A 23,958-nucleotide genomic window follows, 5' to 3' on the forward strand; every position below is an offset into this window, starting at 1 on the left:
GTTGAAGAGCTGAAAGGACTCAGAGGCAGGCTTCTCAGAAACTCATCCCAGCCTGCCTGCACTGCAGGTGCTCTCCTGCAGGAGCTAAGGGAGGGTAGGCTTGTCATTAATGGAGTAAGGGAATGGTTCTTCCCCTGGAGAGCACTGCTGCACTACCCAGTACCCAGCTTGTATCTGTGGAAATTATGATAGATTGATTGCATGTGCTTAGGTGAGGTTTTTAACCCTTTGCTGGAAACACGATGTTTGCAGAAAGGAAGCACTCCCTTCTGTAGACAGACTTCATCTTTGTTTTGTCAGAGTTTTCTTTGGTTCGTTGTTTGTTAGGTTTGGGGGTGCTGAGGATCCAGCCTGGGGCCTCACAGATGCTAGCCAGATGTGCTCTGCTGACCCACATAACCAGGCTGAGCAGGCCTCTATTTTTAAAGGTCACTGCAGACATTGGTTTGACCTTAAGTTAGCTAGCAATCATGATAGGCTAATTCATATTTTATCATGAATTCATATTTGAAAGTAATGAATGAGCTGTTGAAGACATTGCCCTCAAAGGCACAGAATGTTTTAGCTTGTACAGGAGTTAATTTAGGACCAAAGACCTTGCAGACGGACCTTGGCCATGGAAGGACAGACTGTGAAACTGGAAATCTTGGTGCAAAATCACATTTGGCCAGAATTTCTAGCCTGCTTTAGCTAGGAGATTAAAATTGATTGCCCTCTTGTGTTGATTAAATAGTTGTGAACATAGCAATTAGCCAAAATGAGAGTTAATAAAGGGCCTTGGCTCCTAATAATACCAGCCCATCTCTCCAGAACCATTTCCCATTAAGGAGAAATTTCCATCTGTTTCTAACTGCTTCCTTTTTCCTCTTTGGAGCCGTTAACACTTAAGGGCTGGAGAGATGGCTCAGCTCTGAAGAATGCTGGCTGCTCTTGTGAAGATCCAGGTTCAGGTCCTGTCATCCACGTAGTGGATCACAGCCACCTAGAACTCCAGTTCCAGTGGATCAGATACCCTCTTCTGGCCTCCACAGGCACTGCATGTACATCACACACACACACACACACACACACGTATACATAAACACTCATGCCCATAAATTTTTTTAAAAAGCTTTAAAGAAGCTATGAAGTTCCCTGGGTGGCCCCAGCCCTGGCCCACAGCTGCCATCCCCATGGCAGCCCAGCCAGGGCCAAGGGGCTTGGCTGTGCTATAGATGCCCCTTGAAAGGATGCAGGGTTGGAAGCTGCAGCTCAGTACAGGTGGCGTGAGGGACACAGGCCTGCCAGGCTGCTGCGGTTCTCACCGGTCAGTATTTCTGGTCGGTTCAACTCCACTTTAGGTGAGGCAGCAGCTGGGAGTGCTCCTGACGAGAGAGCAGGTAGAGATAAACTTGAAGCAGACCTACATTTTCAGGCTATCCTGAAATTTACTTTGTAGACCAGGATAGCCTTGAACACCTGCCTCTGCCTCCCATGTGCTCCATCATGCCTTTATTTGTAAGTTTTGTTTTCAACTTTACTTTTCAGATGGGGGAGAAAAGGATGCTTATTGTACAGCATGTGGTGGGAGGGGGGGTGTCAGAGGACAGCTGGAAGGAGCCTGTGCTCTGCTAGCACCATGTGGGGGCTAAGGATTGAACTCAGGTCGCTGGGCTTGCCACCAAGGACCTTGATCCACTGGCCATCTCTCCAGTCCTGCGCTTTATTTTAAACAACTTCACTGAAGTATAATTTATAAACCATAAGATTCAGTGTACAGTTCAGTGGTTCTCAGTAAATGCACAGTTATACAACACCATTGCCTATGCAGTACACAGACATTTCCATCACCCCAGAAGACCCATCATGCCAGTTTTCAATCAGTGTGCATCTCGGCCCTCCTCCCATCCATCACCGTCTCTCCAGATAGCTCACCTTTCCTGAGCATTTCACAATAAATGCAGCATCACAGGCAGTCTTTCTCCTCTGGCTTCTTCCACTTAGCATAATGCTTTGAAGATAATTTTTTTTTTTTGCTACTTATCGCTAAGTAGCAAAGAGCATTACATCATCTGTGTTTCCCTGACCCCATCAAGTGCGCAACCAGACTGCTTCCCTCCTTGGCTCTCAAGAATACTGCTATTCTAGGTGTTCACATGCCAGTTCTCACATGGACCTATGGTGTTCTCATTGTCTATCATCATCATCATCATCATCACCACTACCACCATCATCATCATCATTATCATTATTATTAAAATGCTGTGTTCCTGGGTGTTTTGCTTCTGTATATGTTTGTAAACTATGAGTGGTGTTTACAAACACCAGAAGAGGGTGTCAGATCCCCTGAAACTAGAGTTACAGATGGTTGTGAGCTGTCATGGGTGCTGGGAACTGAACCTGGGTCCTCTGGAAGAGTAATCATTGAGCCATCTCTTTAGTCCCTGGACCTATGTTTTTTTTATTTTTATTTTTATTTTTTTGGAAGAATCCTAGGAGGGACATATCTGGGTCTTATTGGATATTTATATTTCCCTTCTTAAGAGACATCCAAACTGTCAAGGTGATGTGCAGCTTTAATCCTGGCACTTAGGAAGAGAGACAGGAGTATCTCTGTGCCTCTGAGGGTCAGTGTGGTGTAGTGTGAGTCCCCGGCCAGCAAGAGCCATGTAGAGAGACCCTGCCTCAGAAAGAGGAGAAAGGACGTCATTTCAGTAGATATTGTTGTGGCTTTAATTTATATTTTTCTAATGTGTTTATCATTCATGCATTTTGCTAAGTAAAATGTCTACGGAATATTCATTTGCTTGTTTATGGCACTGAGGTCAAACCCAGGATCCTGGTATATAGGACAAGTTCTATCTGTGCCCCTGAGCCAGGTCTGTACTACCGTGGGATTTTATTGAATCCCATTTTATTATTGAGTTATAAGAGTTCTTTATACAACTTTGGGTATAAGTCCTGTATCAAAAGTGATTTTTAAAGATTTTCTTTTAGCCTTTCATTAGCCTCTTGGTTTCGATGAACTCTGATTTACCCATGTTTTTGCTCTGGTTTGCTTTGGTTTTGGTATAGGTTGTGCTTTGCTGTGTTATGTAAGAACTCTTGCCTCCCTTAGCCATAAAGAGAGCCACTGTTTCTTCTAAGATTTTGTTGATTGATTCCACCTCCAGAAGGCAGTCCACCCCATTAACAACTCCCTGGAGTTAGACGCATTTTCACAGTGCCTAGGAAAATCTCTACTTCCGCAAGCTACTATTAACCTTCTCGTCCTTTTACAGTAGCCCAGCTTTGGGAAGTCCATGTTCCCTACTCTAACTAATTAACAAGGTTACAGAACAGTTCTCCATAATACCTCCATTTTCACCCTCCCCGTAGAATATTAAGAAGACCCCACAACTACCAGGGAGTGCTCAGGGGAGGACACTCCCTCCTGGCTGCTGTGAGTCCAGTGTCATTCACAATGGATCCTATGTGAGCTTTAGTCTTCCTGTCTGAACAACTCAGCTCACAGTGTGCGTAGCCCTTGCGCTTCTACATTACATCCACAAAGCTCATGTGTCGATGGTTTAGTCTTTTGACGTGCATGCATGCGTTCTTGTGTTTTTCCTGCACATGCATGCATGACCTTACAAGCATGTATGGAGGCCAAAATTCAACACCAGGTCTCTTGCTCTATTGCTCTTCATGTATTTTTGAGACAATGACTCTCATGTCAACTAGGATTCACTGGTCTGTGTGTGTGTGTGTGTGGGTGTGTGTGTGTGTGTGTGTGTGTGTGTGTGTGTGTGTGTGTGTGTGTGTGTAGCAGTTACTGGGAATAAGAGTTTTGTGATTGGTATTATCTCTTCTTTAAGAAGGCCTATGTAAATTATAAGCCCCATAACATCAAGGCCTGTGTCCAGGGTAGTTTTATTTCTCTTGCTGTTCTTGGCAGAGAGCTAACTGATAAGTAAGCGCTCAATAAATATTCTTTATTGCGTCTGTACAATAAAGACAGCCTTATATATTAGACTCAACAGTGTCCCCGGATGATCTGTGTCCCACTGTTTGTCTAAATCATGTTGAACAGGATGCAGGTTGTCCTCCCTCCTCTTCTCTGTCCTTCAGTAAGTTCAGCATCTTCCAAGATTCTTTGTCAAACTAGAAATTATTTTCTCTACAATGTCCTCTCTGTTTTAAGAGTCTTAAGTCAGCCTTTAGTCATCAAAACCCTTTCCAGTCTGAGGCTGAGAGTGCAGCTCAGTGGTAGGTCATTTGTCCAGCATGCACAATCCCCATGTTTGAGCCTCAGCCCTACAAAATAAAAAGAATACAAATGTGGGGGGGGGGGGAGCAGCAAGGCTCAGCAGATAAAAGTGCTTACTGCACAGGCATCACGATCTGAGTTCAGTCCCAGGAACCCACATAAAGAAAGCCGGCAGAGGGCTGGAGAGATGACTCAGTGGTTAAGAGCACTGACTGCTCTTCCAGAGGTCCTGAGTTCAATTCCCAGCAACCAAATGGTGGCTCACAACCATCTGTAATGGGATCCGTTGCCCTCTTCTGGTGTGTCTGGAGACAGCTACAGTGCACTCATATATAATAAATAAATCTTTAAAAAAAAAGAAAAAAAGAAAAAGAAAGCCAGCCAGCAAGCCGGCAGTGATAGCATGAATCTGTAATCGTGGCACTGAGATGCCGAGGTGGGAGGTGGAGACAGGAGAATTGCTCAGAAATGCAGAGCAACAGAAACGAGAGATCTTGCCTCAGCAAGACAAGAGAAAGAGAACCAATTCCTGAAAGCAGTCTCCTGGCTTCCACACACACACCATGGCACATGCACCTACACATAATAATTAATGTGCAAACTTTGGAGGGTTTTTGAAGCTGAACCTCACTATATAGCCCTAGAACTCACAGAGATCCACCTGCCTCAGAGCCTCCCAAGTGCTGAGATTAAAGGCATGCGAATTTTATTATTATTTAATGTGTGCGCTCATTTTGCCTGCATGCTGATTTCATGCATCATTGAGTGCCTGTTGTCTGAGGAGGTCAGAGAGGGCATCAGGTCCCCTAGAACTGGAGTTACAGACAGTTGTAAGCCACTGTGGGGGGCTGAGAGCCGAACCTGGATCCTCAGCCAGTGCTCTTAAGTACTGAGCCTTCTCTCCAACCTTGAAAAGTTGTTTTGAAAAGGAAAAAGAGTAAGAACTTGGTTCCCTGTCCCCTGTCCCCTGTCCCCTGTCCCCTGTCCCCAGAAGAATCCATTTGTTAATTTCTATAAAGCTTTAGTGCACTTCGTGTATGTATCCCAATATACACAGAAGTTACCACTTTAACCATTTTTAATTACATAGTTCAGTGGTTTTTACAGTAACTGCAGTAATTTTGTGCATCCCACTGTTGAGTACCTATCACCTCTGTCTCCAGAACTTTGTTCCCCTTCCCAAACTGAAACTCTTTACCAGTTAAACAGCTCCCATTCCCTGTGGTAACAACCATCCTACATTTGACTCGATCCATCTGACCAATCCCAGCATCTCATATAAAGATAATAAAATAAAACAATCGAAACACTTTTCCCCCACACCCCTGGATTGTGTTGCTGTATTGTTTTCTAAACAAGGTCTCACCATGTATCCCAGGCAAGCATCAAAGTCAAAACTCTCCTGCCTCCTGAGTGTCGGGTGTACAGACACACACACCATGGCCTGTAGAAAGGGGTGGGGCAGAGCGGGTTTGTCTTGGTTACTGGTTCACGGCTCAGTGGGCACTTGTGTTGGTTTCTTCCTCACTGGTCTTGACAGAAGGAGGAAGACAGTAGCCGTGCACATGCAGGGCAGATACAGTGATACTGTAGAACCCATGCTTCTAATCCAGTGACACACTCACCTGCAAAATGGATGCTAGGCAATGCTCACCTCAGCCAGCACCCTCTAGCACCGTATGAGTGGGAAGCCTCAGCTCTGGGGAGCCCAAGTCAAGGCCAAGAAAATGACCCGGAATTAAGTGTTTAACTGAATGCTTACATACAGGTGGCCTTGGTTCACAACTCTCCCAAACTGGCGAGCACCCCTTTTAGAAACAGGAAAACAGTTTGCAAGGGCAGTGAGATGGCTCAATGGGTAAATGTCCCTACTACCTTACCTGTGACGTGAGCTTGATCCTAGGAACTCACGCAAAGGTGGAAGACTAGAAAGGGCTCCGCAGGTTGGCCTCTGGCCTCTGTCCCACCCAACCCCACCCTCACACGCATACACACGCTAACGAATTACAAGTACATAAAGGAGTCCTTTTAACAAAGGAAAACAGATGTGATATAGTTAAATGGTATCATACTTTATACTGTAAAAGTAAACTGTAGATAAACAGAAGCCTGGAACAGATCTTAGGAGAAGCCACACATTGCAAAATGCATCCTACTTAATTCCACTCAGACAGTTCAAAAACAGTCAAAGGGGACTTTCCGTTTAAGGCATCAACCCTGGGGGGAGGGGTGGTTGTTGTTGGTTGGTTTTGGTTTTTAATGGAAAGGAATTCCCTAAAAGTCACACAGTGGCCCCTCCTGGGAATATGGGTGACAGGAGCTCATGACTAGGAAAGAGCATGCAGCCAGGGTGTGTGTGTGTGAGTGTGTGTGTGTGTGTGTGTAAGAGGATGCAGGCACTAATTTAATGCAGCTTCTTAATTTTGGACGTGTGTCCTTAAGAGTCATCAAATCAAAGAGTGAAATCGATTTCAAATTCTCTGACTCTCCCGGTGGTAGGGGCACTTACAGAAGGTCACAGGACATAATCATGCACCCAGAGTTCTAGCTCTCTGTTGGATGTGATAAGAAAGCCCCAGTTGGCCAAGCTTGGAGAGTCCTGGGGTAGAGCTGTGGTGACAGCGTCCTGGCTTCCTGGGCTCCTGGACTCTCCGGCTCAGGGATGGAGACCTGGGGCTCCAGTACTCCATAGAGCCAGCCAACACGTACAGTCCACTGGGGCCCTGTGGCTGCACTGACAACGCCAGGACACACCCCAGTGCTCCGCTTCTGCCTGCAGTGTGGTCACACGTGCTGTGAGACCTGGGGAATAAGTAGTGCATTCTGACCCCTGGAAGGGGTTCCAGGTGGCCCTGCGCCAATAGCTGCTTTGCTCGAGTTGTCATGGAGAGCGGAGTTAAGAAGAGCAGCTTTGACCAGCTTCTAGAAAGATGTCTTCATCCAGAGCATGGTGGGTGGCTGGGTGGGCGGGCCGGCGGATGGATGGATGGCTGGATGGATGGACGGACGGACGGACGGACAGACGGATGGACAGACAGATAGATGGATAGAGATAAAAAGATATAGAGATAGATTTTTAAGATAGAAAATTTTGAGACAGGTTTTCTTTTTGTAGCCTTGGCTGTCCCTGGAACTTGCTCTGTAGACCAGGCTGGCCTTGAACTCAAAGAGATCCACCCGCCGCTGCTAGGTTTAAGGTGTGACCCACCACCACTGCACCATCTGGAGCTTTTAAATGAAGTTCATAATCGGCTTTCCTTCTCAGTGCTTGGGTTCCTCTGAGTACTGAAGCCATCCCTGCCTGCAGTAATTCTGTGAGCAGAATGTCACATGGAAGCCCTGACTTGGATTTTACTTCTTAAGATGTGCATCAGGTAAAGTGGCCACAACCCACACAGGAAGTATAGTAGACAATGTGGCTAACCAGAAAGCAGTTCATCACTGCAAGCAGCTTTACGTCAGAGTCGACACGTGAGGGGGAAGCAGTTAGCCACGTTACTTCCTCAGGGTGGTGCTCCGCCTGCAGAATGTGACTCCTTTGTGAACAGCGCTTTCACAGGGGTCACCTAAGACCATCAGAAAACACAGATTTGCATTACAAATTGCATTGCAGAACAGCAGCACAATTACAGTGATAATTAGCAAAGAAAATAATTCCACGGTTGGTCGCAGCATGAGGAACTGTAGTAAGGGGCTGAGGCGTTAGGATGGAGAACTGCTCGCTGCTCGAGAGTTTTGGTCTGTGGTGCGCACTTGCTGTCGTTGGCTCAGCGTCGTTAGGATGGGAGTGTGCTTCCTGCTGGCTTGGCTCTGTTTGCCACGGCTCTGCTTCATCTTGCTGTCGCTCCTCTTTCAGGGCCTGACTTTCCAGGAGGTGGAGAACTTCTTCACTTTCCTGAAGAACATTAATGACGTGGACACTGCGTTAAGCTTTTACCACATGGCTGGAGCATCCCTCGATAAAGGTACTGAAACCTGGAAGCCTCTTTCTTGAAATTATATGAGTTAATCTGTATCTACTATGTGAGTGCCTCGCCTTAAAATGTCAGATTTTCTTGGATTTTGTTTGTTTTGTTTTGAGGCCGGGTTTCTCTGTGTAGCTCTAGCTGTCCCGGAGCTCGACGTACAGACCAAGCTGACCTCAGACTCAGAATCTGCCGGCCTCTGCCTCCCTCCCCAGTGCTGGGGTTGAAGCTGTGCAGCATCCCCAGTGGTTCCTTCTCTTGTCGCACAGAGAGGCCAAGCCCAGCTCACATTTGCCTGTGCTGCGGACAGGGCAGAGAGCCAGTGATTAGGCTGCACACAGGCATGAAGCAAGGCAGGGCTGCAGGACCTCTGTCCAAGCCACTGGAGTCAGGGCATGTGTAAGGAGAAGCCAGGGCACTGGGCACTGGGATCTTTGATGAAGGAATGGTCTGGTTAGTATCTTTGCTTTCTACCTTTTTTATTTTAAGAATTGAGTGAAAAGGACAAAAAAAGTCTTTTAAATTTATCCATGTATTCACCATTTTAGCTGTTTTTCCTGTATCCTTGAATACCAGTAGTCATCTGGGCTCTGGAACTTCTTCTGTGGCTGTTCATGGTGTGATAAACTCCCTGGATGTTTAGGCTGTTTGAGAATGCGCTGCAGTGCTGTGGTGCAGCCTCTCAGATCTGCCCAGAGCAAATGCTGCGGTTTCAGAGGCACAGACTTTTCGGAGAGTCCGGAAGTCATTTGCTTACGTGAGAGCATGGCCCTAACTTACATGTGAAATCTGAAAATGAACCAGAGTCCAGAAATCAAGTAGACTGGCGGTTGCAACAGGGTCCAGGAGTGAGGTAGACGGAGAGACAGGCCAAAGGGCTCCAAGTTTGAGTTACACAGGTTGAGGGTGATCCTAGAGAGCTGATTACTACTTGCTGACTGTAGTTACTAATACTGTATCGTATGCCTGGAGTTGCTAAGAGAGATGCTTAATGCTGTTCACACACACACACACACACACACACACACACACACGCCCACACACATATAACTATGTTAAGAGAGAGAAATGGTGATCTGGAAGGTTAGCATGGTGACCCAAACCTATAAGTAGTACTCAGTAGGCTAAGGCAGGAGGATTATGAATTCAAGACCATCCTGAACTGTATATCAAGCCCCTGTATAAAATGCAAAGAAGAAAAATAGACACTTAATTACACTAAGTGCAGTAATACTTCACAGGGTGTCACATGTCAGCACAACTTGGTGAAGCCCTTAAATCACAATTTATATACATAAACAGCTGTCTTAGGTTTCACTGCTGTGAGCAGACACCGTGACCAAGGCAAGTCTTCTAAAAGACAACTTTTAACTGGGGCTGCTCACAGGTTCAGAGGTTCAGTCCATCATCATCAAGGCCAAGGTGGGAGCATGGCAGCATCCAGGCAGGCATGGTGCAGGAAAAGCTGAGAGTTCTACACCTTCATCTGAAGGCTGCTAGCAGAATACTGACTTCCAGGAAGCTAGGGTGAGGGTCTTAAAGCCCACACCCACAGTGACACACCTACTCCAACAGGGCCACACCTCCTAATAGTGCCACTCCCTGGGCCAAGCATATACAAACCATCTCAATAGCCATGTAAAGCTAGAAAAGCCAAGAGATCATTATCTATAACCAGAGCTCATGGTACTTTTTCCTCTCCAATCTGGATGCCTTTTATTTTAAACCATACATATAGCTGTTTAAAATAGCATTTGTTTGCTTAAAATAATGCCTCCTCTCATCTCTGTAGACTCCTTTTAGGGAGCAATGGTGTGGGAGTCTTGGGGGGAGGGATTACCAAGCCCTTCTTCCAGAATAGCCCTCACTGCATTGCTGTCTCTCAAGGCAGGCTTAGATAGCACGTGCAAATCCAAAAACGTAAGATTTAAAGTCACAAGTTACAAAAATAGAAATAATAACCACCTCTGAGATTCCCCCCCTCAACTCAAGCCAACAGAACCACTTCAAGAAAACCATACCGGATGAATCACCCTCTGTGTGTAAATTACAGGGTGTACAAAACCAAGTGATTCAGGGTAGCAGTAACAAGGAGAAATGCAATGTAGTGATTAAAAAGGTGGGCGGAGTTTCTTTGAAATGACTTTGGGCCATTTCCTGAGTAAGATGGCAGGCCTCTGGTCCTTACATGCTGGTCATGCTCTTACATCTAGCTGCCACGCTGGACATGCAGAATACACTTAGCTCTCAGATCTGTGGTGCCGAGTCATTCAATCTGGCTTTCTATGTTTTATATTGGATTCCCTGAACATATATCAACAGATAGCAAAAAGATAGATAGGGCCTAGTTTCATACTAAGTAACAGAATGAACCACATGTGTTTGTCTCTCAGACCTGCTACTAAAAAAAAATAATAATGCCACTAGCTGGACAGTAGAGACAGCACTGGGGAGGCTGAGGCAGGCAGGTCTCTGAGTTCTAGGCCAACCTGGTCTACAGAATGATTTTCTAGACAGCCAGAGTTACACAGAGAAACCCTGTCTCAGAAAAAAAAAAAAAATGCCACAAACTCGATTTAAAGCAACAGAAATTTGTTCTCTCACAATGGAGTTTTAAATTCATCATGTATGAACTCTAAAGATGCGTCCTTCCTTGCGTCTTCCATATTCTGGAGGCAGTAGGTGCACCTTGGCCCTGCATACATAGCTCCTATCTGTGTCCTGTCTCTGTGTGTCTGTCCCCTCTGAAGCTCCAAGTGTCTTCACCTACTTGGTCTTATGAGGTCTTAGAGCCCAGCTGCTAATCCAGGATGCTATCTGAAGACACCCTCCATTATAACTACAAAGGCAATACCCACCCTCAATTGGCTCTGTCACCTGGGCCCCGCCATGTTCCTTATCTATTGTAGAAACTCTCAGAGTTTGTGTGTGGATTTGCACATGGCTGTGTTGACTGCCTGCCACCCCAGCTAAACTCTTGTGTCTTCCTCACGTACTCTGAACATCTAGAGCAATGAGTAGGTCTACATGCATTCCAGGCCTTCCCTCCCCTCTCCACAGAACTGTGTAGATGTTAGTACTGAGATGAACACCAGAAAAGAAGGAAGAATGGTGTGGGGTTTGAGAACACAGCTCTAGGCTGGGGATGTACTTGCCTGCCGTGCACAAAGCTCTGAGTTTGGTCCCCAGCACCACATGGTGAAACCCCTGAGTGTTACCCCAGCATTTGGGAATACAGGCAGGATCACAGTTTCAAGGCCAGCCTCGGCTACATAGCCACCCTGGGCTACAGGAAAACTGATGATCCTGCATCCCAAGAACTGATGTCACACTGCCTGAGCCGTCTCAGCCCGTCACTCACTAGCTGGGTGGTGAGAGTAAGGATGCGTAACTCACAGGGTGCCATGGGGACAGGTCTGCAAAAAAACCCTGTCGCCCTGTGCATTGGCTACAGGTCGGGTTACCAAGCTGGCGACATGAGCAGTGGTGCTGCACCTTTCTTTGTCTGTTCTGTCAGCAGCACGGACGCTCTGCTGGGTGTGTGTGGGGCTTCCAGCCTCAAGAAGCTCACAGGAGTGAGGGAAGATGACTCGACAAGAGCTCCAGTCAGTGTGGTCACTGGCGTGGAGCCAGGATGGAGCCCTGCCTGACGCCCGCTGTGGGCGCAGAGGGAGCCAGGCGGGGTCAAAGGGCGCTCTGCACAGCCTCTTCCATTCCTGGTCGCTGCTAATCTCAGCTGTCTTCCCAAGGCCCTGGCACCATTCCTGCCTTGGCTAGTTTAGAGCTTACAGGCCAACCCTGAAACATAATTGATTGGAGTTTCCCAAGCAGTGCTCGATATGGTAATGAGCCCTCCCGAGGTCTGCAAAGAGAAGTGCTCCAGGTCTAAATAAATTTGGAAAATGCTAGAGTCACACTTCTCCCTAAGCACCACCTGGGCTGGCTTTTAATAAACTAATGTTTGTAACAAATCCCACAGGAGAGTGCGTTCCCGCCCCTCCCCCATCTGCTCCAGAATACCCTAGGTGCCTTACAGATTAAAGCTCCCTCAGCAGTCCAAGGGTCCTGCCTGGCAGCAGTACAGACTGATGGACACACCGTCAGAGGACATGATCCTGTCCTCCTAATACCGGAAGTTTCATTGCGGGGTGGGGGGATGGGGGTGGCGGTGGCGGCGGTGGTGGTTGGTGGTGGCGGTGGTTGTTGTTTGTGTGGACCATTCGGTAACAACTCAGATAAGAATGAAGTGTCCCTCCTCGATGGTTTCTCCAGGAAAGACTGGACTTCCTCTTTAGGCCGTCTCTCATTTAGTACATCAGAACAACCACCTCTTATTCGTACACGTAACATTAAGTGTATTGCCTCTGACGGGCTGCCTGAATTATGTAAGCAATCTGCTGAAGACGGTAATGGGAAATTGAACATGACTCCTTCCCAAGCACCTTCCCGTGATGGAATAGTTGGATTCGAGCTGGAGCTTAACAATGAGCTATGGCCTCTAAATCTCAGAGCTTGTCTTGTGTCTGCCAGAAGGGTAAAGGGTTTCCAGGTCCTGGAACCCCGGTAGACAGCACCTCAGGATGTTAGCATTAGATGTGGTAATCTCGGGGGTCCAGTATGCGTTGTTGCATTTGTGGGTGCTGCTCTCCTGTCTAACACTGAAACTGCCTGTTTCTAGAAATCACGCTCAGCATAAATTCTGCTTTGCTGCTCAAACTCGAGGTCGAGTTCTTGTTCCTCATTAGAAATAGGGACTTAGCTCGGAAATTAGAGTCCTGCTAGTCCCTGGGTGTAGTCCCCATCATCAGTGACGATAGGGCACCTTCTGCTCTGGGGATGGTGATATTACAGAGCTTGTTCCAGGGCTCTGGGTAGACGTGATGGTGTGCAGGCCTGCTAGATGCTAGCATCAGTGTAGCTTCATCTGGCCCTGAGCTTGAAAGACCAGAAAGACCCCACCCTACTGTGTCAGCACCATAAAGAAGCTAGTCCTTAAAGAAACACCAGGGATGGGGTTGGGGATTTGGCTCAGTGGTAGGGCGCTTGCCTAGCAAGCGCAAGGCCCTGGGTTCGGTCCCCAGCTCCGAAAAAAAAAAAGAAAAGAAAAAAAAAAAAAAAAAAGAAAAGAAACACCAGGGATGTCCTTCATTGCAAGAAACTCCAGGGGTTGGTCTTTAACACCACAAAAATGAAAATAATTCTTAAAAAATCTTAAAAGACCACCTTAGGAGTAGTTTAGTCTGCTTTTGTTCTTTGAGGAAACAGATGTATTCTTGCTTCTTTAGTGTATTGTTTGCTTGTTGTTTGCTTGTTTGTTTGTTTTATGGATGTTTTGACTCCATGTACGGCTATGTGTGCGTGCAGTACCATCAAAGGTCAGAAGGGAGTGACGGATCCTCTGGAACTGGAATCACAGATGATTGTGAGCTACCATGTGGATGCTGGAAACCAAACCCTGGTCCTTTAGAAGAGCAGGAAGTGCTCTTAACCACTGAGCTATCTGTCCAGGCCTCCATAGTTAATTTTTTACATTCTTTTTTTTTTTTTTTAAAAATTTATTTATTTATTTTGTATATGAGTACACTGTAGCTGTCTTCAGACATACCAGAAGAGGGCATCGGATCCCATTACAGATGGTTGTGAGCCAACATGTGGTTGCTGGGATTTGAACTCAGGACCTCTGGAAGAGCAGTCGGTGCTCTTAACCACTGAGCCATCTCTCCAGCCCAAAACTTTTTTTTTTTTTTTTAAAGATTTATTCATTTATTAAGTACACTGTAGCTGTCTTCAGATACACCAGAAGAGGGCATCGGATCTCTTTACAGATGGTTGTGAGCCACCATGTGGTTGCTGGGAATTGAACTCAGGACCTCTGGAAGAGTAGTCGGGTGCTCTTAACCGCTGAGCCATCTCTCCAGCCCCAATTTTTTACATTCTTATTAGCTTAGACATTCTAACTGTTTAATTACTAAGGACAGAAGCTTTTTCCTCAGCGTTTCATTATTATCTAAATGTGAGCCATGTTTCCACCTCTTTATGACCTGCTTAAAGCCTAGACAACTCGTTGCATACACTAGAAGTTTTAGTTGCAATAGACATAATACATGAGAGAAATTATTCTGGCTGTGGGCAGGCCCTGGGACAGCCAGCAGAATGTTCTACAATATGTCCTCCTGTGACAGCGCCCTGACAAAAGCAACTGAAGGAAAGGTTTATTTCAGCCCACAGTTCAAAGGTGCAGCTCATCCTGCCAGGGTTTCCAGGTGACCAGAAGGTGAAGTAAGCCTGCTCCAGTCCTGTCTGCAGTAGGGCAGAGGGCACTGAGCCTGGGTGTGGCCAGTTTGAGAGGATACAGCGCATCACAGGAGTGCGGGGCTCTAGTTGTGGCAGTGGGAAAGGCCGCATCTGTGCAGTCAGGTCGCCGGGCACAGAGATGAGCACTGCTGCACTGCTGCTCTGCTCGCTTTCTCCTCACTGACGTCTATTCTGGCCCAGCCTATTGGATGGTGCCACTCACCTTCAGAATGGGTCTTCAGCGTCAGTTAAACCTCCTCACAGACGTGCCCAGAGGGCTGTCTCCGAGGTGGCCGGAGCTCCAATGGGGATGGCAGTGAAGATTAACCGTCATGTTATAGCCCAGAGTTACATGCGAGTCCACGTGAAGCTGCACTAATTTATAATTAGCAGATAAATGTAAAGTCAGAGGAAAGCTGTCAGGTTCCCAAAAGAAAAGGCGGCAGCTTTTATTTCCTTGTTAGAAAATTTAAAACTTAATTAGACCTTGGCTAGTGTCTCTCCCGAATCTCATTTGAGCAGCATGGTGCTGTAGTTGTACAAAGGTATGAAGCTGGCGAAAATTGAGGGCAGCTATAAACGAAGTGTGACCTGGGGAGCCTGGGACACTCCCAGCCGTAAATACTGTGCCCACGGCCAGCTCTCCTGCTCCCGCTGCTGAGCCAGTTCTGCAGCCGAGAGACAGCTTTAGTAGCTGGCGACTGAGGTGGTCGGGAGTCTGCGTGCCACCTCCGGAGCCGTGCTCAGGTCTTTTTGTGTAGTTTTTGTTTGTTTTCTAGATTTGTTTTTATTTAATGTTATTTGAATATTTTGCTTGCATATATGTCCTGCATGTGTGTCTATACATGACATGCATGTCTGGTGCCTGCAGAGGTCAGAAGATGCCGTGTATTCCCAGGAACTGAAGTTACAGACTGCTGTGATCTGCCATGTGGGGTACTAGGATTCGAACCTGGGTCCTAGAACTAGATCCTCTAGAAGAGCAACCAGTACTCTTAGCCATTGAGCCACCTCCACAGCCCCTCTGCTCAGACCTTAAGGGGGCTTTAATCGGGGTTTTCAGTTGTTAGCAAAATCCGGTTCATTTCCGTGCAGGACCGAGTCATCTTTTTCCTGCTGGCTGTTGATTCTCCACAGGCCACAGCGAGTCCAGCCATGGAGCAGCTCACAGCCCAGCCATTCCCTTCTTCTAAAGTTGCTACAGTAGATTCCTATAGAGAGGTCAGGAGAGTGACTGACCTGTCACCATTGTCACGGAAACTAACCTACCAGCAGGAGCATCACGTTGTAGTGAAGGCCTACACTGAACAGGGTGGAAATGACGGGTACCTCAGCACTCCCTACAGTGCCACACCAACCAGCAACTCCAGAAGTCTCTGCCTTTAGTTTTATCCTTTTTTTAGACTTTAAATTTTTTGGGTGTGAGGCACATGTAAGGAAAGGTGTGTGTGCGCGTGTGTGTGCATGCATGCGTGTGCATGCCCACAGAGGTCAAAAGGGCATCTGGTCCCTTGGAACTGAACCTGGGTCCTCGGGAGAACAGCACACGCTCCTAACTGCTGAGCCAGCTCTCCAGCCCGAGTTTCTTCTTCGAAGGCTCCCTGAGATATGGACATTGTAAGTGACCGAGGCTATTAGATCATTAAAGAGAAAAAGGAAGCAACTTGGCAGTCATAAAGTTTTAGGAATAGAAGGGAGGTTAGAAACGGTTTTGATTAAACTCCTACTTTGTTGCTCTAAACCTACAATAAAATCACTAGCTTTGGAAGAAAATGACTTGCCCCAATCACAGCTAGTCTGGTACAAGACAGGGCAAAACCTGACGGTCAGAACTTCGCACCGGTGTGCTCGGCAGTGACGGTACTCAGAGTGAGCAGGGTATTAGAACAGAGACTCCAGGCTGAGGTCAGAACTTCACACCGGTGTGCTCAGTAGTCACGGTACTCAGAGTGAGCAGGGTGTTAGAACAGAGACTCCAGGCTGAGGTCAGAACTTCACACCGGTGTGCTCAGTAGTCACGGTACTCAGAGTGAGCAGGGTGTTAGAACAGAGACTCCAGGCTGAGGTCAGAACTTCACGCCGGTGTGCTCAGTAGTCACGGTACTCAGAGTGAGCAGGGTGTTAGAACAGAGACTCCAGGCTGAGGTCAGAACTTCACGCCGGTGTGCTCAGTAGTCACGGTACTCAGAGTGAGCAGGGTGTTAGAACAGAGAGTCCAGGCTGAGGTCAGAACTTCACACCGGTGTGCTCAGTAGTCACGGTACCCAGAGTGAGCAGGGTGTTAGAACAGAGACTCCAGGCTGAGGTCAGAACTTCACACCGGTGTGCTCAGTAGTCACGGTACTCAGAGTGAGCAGGGTGTTAGAACAGAGAGTCCAGGCTGAGGTCAGAACTTCACACCGGTGTGCTCAGTAGTCACGGTACTCAGAGTGAGCAGGGTGTTAGAACAGAGACTCCAGGCTGAGGTCAGACACACACCGTGTGTGCCTTTAGTCCCAGCACTCAGAGTCAGGGTGTTAGAACAGAGACTCCAGGCAGAGGTCAGAACTGCTCAGTAGTCACGGTACTCAGAGTGAGTTCTAGGACAGAGAGTCCAGGCCTCAGAACTTCACACCGTGTGCTCAGTAGTCACCTTGTCTCAGAGTGAGCAGGGTGTTAGAACAGAGACTCCAGGCTGAGGTCAGAACTTCACACCGAAGGAGTCACGGTACTCAGAGTGAGCAGGGTGTTAGAACAGAGACTCTAGGGAGGTCAGAACTTCCACCGTGTGCCCACGGTACTCAGAGTGAGCAGGGTGTTAGAACAGAGACTCCAGGCTGAGGTCAGAACTCACACCGGTGCCTAGTCACGGGTACTCAGAGTTTGTTAGAACAGAGACTCCAGGCCTGAGGTCAGAACTCAAGTAGTCACGGTACTCAGAGTGAGCAGGGTGTTAGAACAGAGACTCCAGGCTGAGGTCAGAACTCACACCAAACTCAGTAGTCACACCCAGGTGAGCAGGGTGTTTTAGAAGGCTGAGGTCAGAAAACACCGATGTGCTCAGTAGTCACGGTTTTTACTCAGAGTGAGCAGGGTGTTAAACAGAGAGTCCAGGCTGAGGTCAAACTTCACACTGGTGTGCTTCAGTACACGGTACCCAGAGTGAGCAGGGTGTTAGAACAGAGACTCCAGGCTGGGTGGGGGTGGTGTATGCCTTTCATCCCAGCATTCCGGAGCAGAGGCAGGCTGCCTGGTCTACAGAGTGAGTTCTAGGACAGCCAGGCCTACACAGAGAAACCTTGTCTAGGAAATCCATAAAAAGGATGATGGGAAAGAAGGAAGGAAAGAGACGCCAGGCTAGGGAGACAGCTTCCCCTTCCCGGCACCCATGTGGCAGCTCGCAGCTTCTGTAACCCCAGCTCCAGGGAACCTGACGCCCTTTTCTGGCCTCCCTAGGCTCAAGGCACGCATGTGATGAGCACATACGCAGGTAAAGCACCCAAACACCTATAATAACACAAGGTTTTCATGTTTTTAAAAAAGAAAAGATATTCAACACTTTTATGTGACAGCGGAAAGAGAAGAAAATTACAAGCAAGGGTCTTCCAGACAACCTACATGGAACATGGAATAGGAGTGTTACAGACATGCGTGGGGAAGGGATTAGAACTTAAAAGAGCTTCAGTTGATAAATTCTGGCAGTGCATGGCCGTCAGTACCCTGCACACTGCCCATCACTGTAGTGGGAGACAGGCCCTGCACACTGCCCATCACTGTAGTGAGAGACAGGCCCTGCACACTGCCCACCACTGTAGTGGGAGGCAGGCCCTGCACACTGCCCACCACTGTAGTGGGAGACAGGCCCTGCACACTGCCCATCACTGTAGTGAGAGACAGGCCCTGCACACTGCCCATCACTGTAGTGGGAGACAGGCCCTGCACACTGCCCATCACTGTAGTGGGAGACAGGCCCTGCACACTGCCCATCACTGTAGTGGGAGACAGGCCCTGCACACTGCCCATCACTGTAGTGAGAGACAGGCCCTGCACACTGCCCACCACTGTAGTGAGAGACAGGCCCTGCACACTGCCCATCACTGTAGTGAGAGACAGGCCCTGCACACTGCCCATCACTGTAGTGAGAGACAGGCCCTGCACACTGCCCACCACTGTAGTGAGAGACAGGCCCTGCACACTGCCCACCACTGTAGTGGGAGACAGGCCCTGCACACTGCCCATCACTGTAGTGGGAGGCAGGCCCTGCACACTGCCCACCACTGTAGTGAGAGGCAGGCCCTGCACACTGCCCACCACTGTAGTGAGAGACAGGCCCTGCACACTGCCCACCACTGTAGTGAGAGACAGGCCCTGCACACTGCCCACCACTGTAGTGAGAGGCAGGCCCTGCACACTGCCCATCACTGTAGTGGGAGACAGGCCCTGCACACTGCCCATCACTGTAGTGAGAGACAGGCCCTGCACACTGCCCACCACTGTTATGTTGTAAAAAACATTGTTGTATGAAGGAAATGCTGGCCAGGATTCCACTGTTTTAAGACAAAGTTATCAATTTTTAAAGTAAAATTATTCACAAGGAAGCTCAAAATCCAAAATAAATGTTTGCTTCATGAGGGATTTCCCATGCAAAGACCTGGTTCATTTTCCCAAATGTAAAGTCACTTAGCATTCTGAAGATTGGTTCTGCCTCAACTGCATCACTGCGCATATATCAGTGTTTTGTAAAGTGGCACTAGCACCCTGAGGACAAGAGATGCCTGAGAGATCCGTGACTACTGCAGGGAGAGGGAGAGGAGCATAATCTGCCAGCACTCAAGTCAGCTGACTTTAGAGTCCACTGAGGAACAGACCAGAAAAGAGAGGTGACAAGAAGTATGGGTCAACAAGATGGCGCAGCAGATGAGGTCACTTGCTGCTAAGCTCGATGATGTGAGTTCGATCCCCAATACCCACACGATGGAAAAGAGAAAAGCAATTCCTACAAGTTGTTTTTCAGCCCCAGTGCACACACACACACACACACACACACACACACACACACACACACACACACACACACACACACACACACACACACACACACACACACACACACACACACACCTGGGCTTGATTCCCAGAATCTAAATTAAGAGGCTCACCCCTAAACTAGAGAGATGGCTTATCGGTTAAGCCATCTCTTCCAGAGGTCCTGAGTTCAATTACCAGCAACCACATGGTGGCTCACAACTGTCTGTAATGGGATCTGATGCCCTCTTCTGGCATGCAGGTGTATATGCAGGCAGAAAGCTGTATATATAATACATAAATAAATATTTTTTTAAAAATGCTCACCACTGTCTGGAACTCTAGCTCAAAGGTATCTGATGCCTCTGGCTTCCCAAGGCATGTGCACCCTGTGCATATACATGCACACACGCATGAACACACACACACACAGATTAAGCTCTATCGCACTGCTTCCTGGAACTACCATGAGCAGCCTATGGAAGCGAGAGCCTTTCAGGTCATTTCAGCACACTGAATCATAGCATATCTACAGCCACTGGAGTTAGCCTTCACTGGAGCAAGAATCCCAGTCCTTCAAGGATGCCGTGTTATAAACAAGGAGCCCTCTGCAGATCATCCTGTCCTTGGGAGATTCGATCGCTCTACAGCTGCTGTGGGCTGCGGTTTGCGCTCTGGGATGGAGTTACTTTCCAGTCGCGGTGCTGAATGAGCCAAGCACAGCACTGGTTGCTCTGTTGCTGTTTCGTGGAAGGAGGGAGGGAAGAGTGAGTCTTTGATGTGCATGTGTCTGAGAGAGCTGCTGGTGGTGCTCTCTCAGCGGTAAAGGCTCTGCTCCTACACCGTCTGAATTCTGCAGCAGGTGAAGGTATTACCTAACCAGAAATAATTCTCTAACTAGGCTTAGTGGCTCACACGTCTAACACCAGGACCCAGAAGGCCGAGCAAGCCAGGTGGTGTAGGCCTTTAGCCCCAGCACGGAGAGAGGTAGCAGCCGGTGCATCTCTGTGAGTTCAGGGACAGCTTGATCTACAGATCGAGTTCTAGGACAGCCAGAGCTACACAGAAAAAAGTCTCAAGAAAAAGAAAAAAGAAAAGAAAAGAAAAGAAGACTGAGGCAGGAGGTTCCAGGAACTTGAATTTGAGGAGAGCTGGCCTTGCTTCAGTGTGTGTGCGGTTGGGAGTATGTTGGCCTTGAGCTAAGACCTGGCTTGTTAGGTTCCCTTACACTTGACTGGTGTCTGATGAAATAAATCCTCCCCGGTATCTGCCCCCTCTGCACCATAGTTCCAGTTTTTAAATGAGACTTCAGGGGGTTGGGGATTTAGCTCAGTGGTAGAGCGCTTGCTAGGCAAGGCCCTGAGTTCGGTCCCCAGCTCCGAAAAAAGAAAAAGAAAAAGAAGAAAAAAAAATGAGGCTTCAGTACACTCCAGCTTTCCAAACATCAGCCTCACTGACCCTTCCAAGCCTTCATCACCCGATGTCCCACACGCACTGGAGGCAGTCTCCTCCCAGACAGAACGCTTACTGTGACTCGTGTTGGTTAGCACGCCAGGTATGTGTGTCCCTCCCCCCCGTGCAGTGCACAGGCTGGCCCCGTCTAAACTGGAACTCTTCCCTGGTATGTCTGTCCTCTAGCATGTCACCTGAAAACATTAACTGCCTAACGGTGCTCATAGCCGCGCTTGTCTGGAGCCAGGAGAGTAGAGCGCGCCTATGGTCACAGGACTTGGAAGGCTAAGGTAGGCAGTTCATGGAGCCCAGCAGTTTGGGATCACCCAAGAACACATCTTTAAAAAAAAAACAACAACAACAACAAAAAACCCTCTTGCCATTTTTAGACACGATGTGATAGGATTTTCAGTGAAGTTAAGCTCAGCACTGGACAAGGCAATAAACCATACAGCTGTGTTAGTCTGAGCCGGTTGTGGTCATCTGAACTGCACTTTCTGTTAGCTAGGGGGCGGGACCAACTGTGTCACCTCTGACAGGCAGGCCGCCTGATCCCCCATAGGTTGTCAGCAGCCTGGACCACGCAGAGCAGGCACCACGTAGAGCAAACGTGGGCCTCTTACTGCTAAGGCGCTGTGTTGCTCTTTCCTCCCCATCCTTAGCTCCCCTTAATGCTGTCCTTCCCCACCACTCACCCCAAAACTGTCAGCATATGTGTGTTCCAGATGCCAGAGTGGCTTGGAAGGACTTACAAAAAAAGACACAGGCAAGAAAGGACCACCCAACACCTCCCCACCCACCCCTACCCCTCTGTAGAAGCCAGCCCTCCCCAGGCTGAAGCAGCATCCCCTCCCCACACCTCACCTTGGCAACCACAGCCAGCTTTTTCATTCTCTCCCCTGCGGTCCAGTGGGGCATGACTGACTAATCACATGAGGAACCAGCTCAGGACATCACCGTAACCTGTGGGTCACCTTTCCACACACCTTCACAGGGGGAAAGACAAGCACTCTAACTGGGTCGCATAGAGAACGGCACCCGCCCTCACCCAGGCCACCTCTGTGACTTCTTAGGAAGCTGTTGTCCTCCTACACATTTTTAGTTGTCGCCTCAGTTGTCAGCGTGCGTTCCAAGGGCACAACGTGTGACCCTCACTGCAGAACACGGTCGGATCTGCGGTCTGGTTGGGGTACCGCCTCCCCCCAAGTCCTAGCTGTCACTCATCCCTGGCACAAAGCACAGAGGGTCCCTTTAGGCTGACAGAGTCAGGAAGGAACTGGTCCATCCAGGCGAGAGGCCCAGTGTATATAGGGAAATGGAGCACTGAAATGTGTCAGCCCAGTAGCCACTAGCTTTGTGACGCTGGCAAGTCACTGAAGTCCCCTGGATCTCTCATCATCTCTGTCTCGTCTGGCTCCAAGAGCCGGTGGTTTTACGTGGACGCGTGGGTTTTACACTTCGCCGCTCTCCTGGCCATGGTATGGTAAGTGTTATGGAACCTAATTTCCGATGTCTTACTTTAGCACAGAAGCTTAGCATGAGAGTCTTTCCACCACCGAGTTGACCAGGCACTGGCACAGTTCCAGTCCGGTCTGGAGTTGTCAGAACAAATGGCAGCCGAGTTTGAGTGGCAGGGCTCTGCCAATTCTCCCCTTCCCAACCTTAAGTGGATGTAGGCCCCTGGAGAGATAAGTAGAAATGTCACCAGCGATCCTTAGAACCTAAGCTTTCTCCTTCCTGGGACCTTCAGTGCCGGCACTCAGGAGGCAGAGGCAGAAGGATCCCTGTGAGTTGAGGCCAGCTGGGGCTGCATAGTAAAACCCTGTCTGGAAAAATAAATAAAAACTAAAGTGTGCAAGCAGTCAGTTGTACCTGGACACCCAGCCCGGTTTTTGTCTTCCGTTGTGATGTGTCTCCCTCGAGCTAGTGTCAGGTCTGATGCCAGCTGAGGGTTGATGTCTCCATCCTCTGAGACTGACCCTGGCCTTCGGACACAGTCACAGCCCCAGGTTGTCTTATCTGAGCTCCTGCCCAGTCAGCTCCTGATGGGGCGGCTTCAGCTGATTTGTGAGAGACTCAAAGAACTAGAGCAAGCACTTGGGTTTATTGGCTTCTTTCAAAGGTTACAGATGCACAGGGAGAGGTCGGGGAGGGGCCCAGAACTCCTGGACCCTGCCAGGACGCACCATCCTCCACGATCCTCCATGTGCCAACAGTCTGGAAGCTTGCCCAAGCCTGTACTCCGAGGATCTTAGAGGGCGTCACTACATAGCATGACCGATTGACCCCTTGGCCTTTGGTGACCAGTTCATGGGGGGGGGTTAGAGGGCAGCACTGGGAAATGCCAACGACCCTTGGTCTTTCCTGTGATCCAAAGTCCATCTTGAAACTACATGTGTGCTGTCAGCTCAGTCATCTTGGGAACACAAAGAAAGATACTTTGGCAATCGCAAGGATATTAGGACTTTTATGTCAAAACAAAAACAAGAAATCCCCAGAAGACTATATTCGTTACTTGTTTCGATCCGTGTGACAGAATACTTGCCTGAATAAGTCAAAGCGGCTGGAGAGATGGCAGTGGTGTTCCTTGCTGTGCCAGCACCAGGACCTGGGCCATCGAGCTTACACCTGCAGCCCCAGGACTGCGGGGCCCAGAGACAGCATGGCTGGGGCTGCTGGCCACCAGCCCAGCTCCAGGTTCAGTGTGTGGCCCTGCCTCCAGAGCATGAGAGTAAAAGAGCACAGCATTGGATGTCTTAACATCGCCCTCCGCCCTCCGCCCTCCGCCCTCCGCCCTCCGCCCTCCGCCCTCTGCCCTCTGCCCTCTGCCCTCTGCCCTCTGCCCTCCGCCCTCCGCCCTCATACGTCATCCACATCCATACACAGGAGAGGGAAAGGCATTTAAGAAGAAAAGAAGGGTTGGCTTGTGTGCAGCCTGGAGGTAAATGTGTCGGAGCAGGAAAGACATGGTGGCAGGAGGTAGTGTCAGCCCCACAGCCAGGATGAGGAGAGGGA

At 48.7% G+C, this 23,958-nt stretch overlaps 1 protein-coding gene across 3 annotated transcripts in view; it reads left to right on the top strand.

Annotated features, from left to right (window-relative positions):
* Window positions 1-23,958, top strand: part of Micu1 (mitochondrial calcium uptake 1) — a 150,941-nt gene that overhangs the window by 118,825 nt on the left and 8,158 nt on the right. For all 3 annotated transcript variants that reach the window (XM_032889179.1, XM_032889180.1, XM_032889181.1), the window contains one exon: window positions 8,085-8,193. In XM_032889179.1, the coding sequence (XP_032745070.1) occupies window positions 8,085-8,193 (109 nt within the window). The remainder of the gene's footprint in view (window positions 1-8,084; window positions 8,194-23,958) is intronic.

The sequence above is a fragment of the Rattus rattus genome, chromosome 18 (genome assembly GCF_011064425.1).
Source record: "Rattus rattus isolate New Zealand chromosome 18, Rrattus_CSIRO_v1, whole genome shotgun sequence".
NCBI lineage: Eukaryota > Metazoa > Chordata > Mammalia > Rodentia > Muridae > Rattus > Rattus rattus.